Consider the following 3,551-nt stretch of genomic DNA (forward strand, 5'->3'; position numbering starts at 1 on the left):
TTGTATGGTTTCACAGTGATAGGAAATTCTCTACTGGGTCATGTTAGTCAATATTTGTACAGTAAAAAATAGTAATTCTAAGAACAGTTCATGCAGGTGTCAAAAAGCTTGTGTTAAGCCAAAGTTTCCCACATAATTGTAGTATTCATACATCAGAGCTGTCCTCTCTATACACTTAGTAAAACAAAGAGCTTCAATACTCTTCAGGCAGGCTGGTGGAGTGATGTGTTAATCTGCTCCCATTAACAAGACAGTGAATTCCCAGTTGATCACCCAACTCAAATTAAGCATGTGTAATCTCACGGTGATGCTCACAGCAGCGTTAACGTAATGCATGCACAGAGATAGGCAGGATGAAGTATGTGTCCTCAGGAGTGCTCAGCTTCCAACACTAATGTCATTTAGGTGCTCTGAATTTTAATATGGGTCGTTAACACCAAACTCCTGGAATCACTGTTTTTGAAGACAGAGCCTTTTACCTGTGTCAGTCTTCTGAGCTTTAGACAAGGGGTGTAGGTGATGTTACAGGTTTTCCAGTTCGTGGCAGGATGGGGGAGTCCCATCAGACTCCATCATGGAGGTGTACTTTATTGGAGGTGGTGGTGGCTTGAAAGACGGAGGTCTGTCCATACTGCAAGAGAAAAAACATGCTAGCACACAAAAGCCATGTAAAAGACTGCTGTAAAACATTCACAGGAGGAAGGAGATGGGCACTAAGTCATTATAAGAGCACCTGGCATTTGCTCTTGCATGCTGTGACTGCCCTGTTTCTGTTCTATAGCCCTAGTGCACCTCTAGGTATTCATCTGTCCTTATCAGCCCCCATCTCACAATTTTACTTTATTCCTCCTTTAAAAGAACAGTTCATGGTTCTGGTGAACCATACAAAACCCTTGCAGAGATCTTTTGCTCACACTGCTCTCTGAAGGTATATTTACAGACTCCTAACTTTTTTCTTGTCAATTTATAGGACAAGATAAAGAAACGTTCCTTCCCAAATCAGTGAAAAATCTAAATCCCACTTTTACCTTCAATATATGGGATTTGAAGTCATGTTTTAAAAGGTTTTACTAGAACTGAAAATGTTTCATTGTCACCATGATTTGTCCAACATTCTAGGAATGTTAGATTAAAAACAATTATCTCTTAGATGCTGCTTTCATCAGTAGATCTCTGAGCGCTTTAATAGGGATTTAAACTTTGGTAATAATTACAAACTCAATGCTTCTTTGATTGAGATTAAGTTTCAGGTAGTCTACTTTCACATATATTATTGACACCTCAAATAGAGTTGCCCTAGAAGTACAATTTCATTAAAACATATCTTCAAGTATCCATGCAAAATGAGAGTGCAAAAGCAGCTGGCAGGCAACCTAATAGAAGCAGGGGGCTCTGGGGAAAAAAATTGACTTATATTCTTTCCTCACACCCTGAAGCTGCATTGCATCTCCTTTTTAAAAGTTTATTTTATAGATAACCTGCAGAACAGATGAGAACACTCCACATTTCATACGGCTGTATGGAAGAAAAAAAAAGGCATTAGGAATCTTTGTACTTGAAGGCCTCATGCACTAGGGATAGCCTCAAATGAAAATGTGTAAATTCAAATGGCTGGGTTCAAGTTTGTGCTGTCCTCTGTGCCACCTCTCCCACCCCTGCCATTCGTCTTAGTACTTACATCTCTTTCTGGTACTGACACCATTTCCTGATGCCTAAAGCCATTAGAAAGCTGCATAAAAGGAGCAGGATGGCTACCACTGTTGGCCAGAGGAAGCGACTGGCTTTTGTGCTGCTCGTGTCACCTGGAAGGGACACAAAAGACAGAGCTCAGCTGAATGTCCTCAGAGAGGAGGGACACCTAGGCTTGCTGTGCGTGGCTCTCTGCTCCCCTCCCCAGGGACACTCCTGGTGACAATGCAGACCCAAATCACCACCGGGCTGCCAGGTTCTCAGGCTGAGGATTCCAAACCCTGAGCATTGCAGCCCTAATTGATGGACTAAACCCACTTTTGTTCTGGCTAGGTTTGCAGGCTGATTTCATCCATCTATCCATTCACATGATGAGAATGTTCAGACGCAGCCTGGCAACCATTTAATCTGAAAACCATTGGTTTTCTCTGTTCACTCACGAGCTTCTCTGAGAAGAAGAAGCATGGCATGGCACAGCTGGGCACAGCTACCCACTCCATTCCTCCTTCCCAACAGCTTATTTTTCACATTGCTAACACCAAACCCTTCCAAAACATCTGGCCATGGGTTTAGCTGCCTTTTGAAGTGGGCTTTCATTTGCAACACCTCAGCTGCCTTTCCCCACCACAGTGCTGGGATGCCCCCATTGCCCCCTTCTGCACAGCCACCCTTGGGGGCCCTGGCTACAGGGAAGAAAGGGAGGAGGAGCATGGTCCTCCATGGAGGGAGCAGAAGTGGGCTGGGTGCCAGAATGGGCTGGAGCACGCGAGTCACTGGGTGATACCACCTGAGTGTCACCTCCCTTTGTGCTGGTGTCATGTCCCTTTGCAAGGTTGCTTATACTGCTGTGTTAACCAGCTTTGGGTCTTAGCCACAGTGGCAGCCAGCGCCGTGGCCAGGCACCAAGTCTACCATGCTGCATGAGCTGCATGAGCTGTGGGTGAGCCCTAGAGCACAGGATTGGGACCAGCAAAATTTTTCTTGCTAGAAGAAAGCATTGCTCTGGGGCATTGCCTGCAGATGCAGGGAGAATATAGATATGCCAAAAACTTGAGACAGCTTGAAATGTGGGGACACAGCAGCTGTGACTCCTCCTTTTATCTCTTTTCCCTTTTTTTAACTCCTTTTGTCAAATGTTCATGATGCTCCAGGTTTCATGCTTCTCTGCTTTTCTTGCTTTACTGCGACAGCACACTGAAAGTAGAGGATTTGTAGGATGTCTCACCAGTCCTATTGAGCAGACTGCTGCTAGTAAAGAAATCTTTCCCTCTGGTAACTGAAATTGGCTGGTCTGTGACGCTGAAGGACAGGTTACCTAAAAAGGATATGAGCACAGGATATTTTTCGTAACTTACTTGTTGTTTGTTTGGGGTTTTTTTAATGAAGGTTGTGTTTTGAAGCTACCTTTACTCACCCTGCTAAGACTGGAAATCAAAATCCAGAATCATAGTGTCAAAATTCACTTGGCAAGATGTCTACATTTTTTGCCTACAACCCAGCGTTAGAAAAAAATTGTGCTTTTATCAAATAAAAGAATATTAGAAGAAAGAAAAAAGACTATTAGAACACACCTATTAAGATGTTCTAGCAAGCCAGCATTGAGCTGCACAGCAGTCTGGGAGAATGATAAGCTTTTTACTTCTTCGATGGTAATGAAAAAGCTAAAGGTATTAAGTAGCTTAGCACCAACACAAAGAGACTGCCTCTGTCATGACTGAGTGAAACCTCAGTCTTCTCTGTCAAGTACTGTGTCTGAATCACAAAAATCACTTTTCATCTGTTTGTAGACAGAAGTTTTGACTTATCTAACATAGCTAAGCTACCTATGTTGACTATCAGCACTGCTTAAGGATACATTCCTG

General features: G+C 43.3%; 1 protein-coding gene across 1 annotated transcript in view; it reads right to left on the minus strand.

The window, feature by feature from the left end:
* Positions 1–522: 522 nt before the first annotated feature.
* The window catches only part of CD96 (CD96 molecule), a gene marked incomplete at its 5' end in the record, with an annotated part of 27,383 nt that continues 24,354 nt past the window's right edge, over positions 523–3,551 (minus strand). The window contains 3 exons of the mRNA XM_009877158.1: positions 523–631; positions 1,679–1,802; positions 2,915–3,004. Of these exons, the coding sequence (XP_009875460.1) occupies positions 523–631; positions 1,679–1,802; positions 2,915–3,004 (323 nt within the window). The remainder of the gene's footprint in view (positions 632–1,678; positions 1,803–2,914; positions 3,005–3,551) is intronic.

The sequence above is a fragment of the Apaloderma vittatum genome, unplaced genomic scaffold (genome assembly GCF_000703405.1).
Source record: "Apaloderma vittatum isolate BGI_N311 unplaced genomic scaffold, ASM70340v1 scaffold9789, whole genome shotgun sequence".
NCBI lineage: Eukaryota > Metazoa > Chordata > Aves > Trogoniformes > Trogonidae > Apaloderma > Apaloderma vittatum.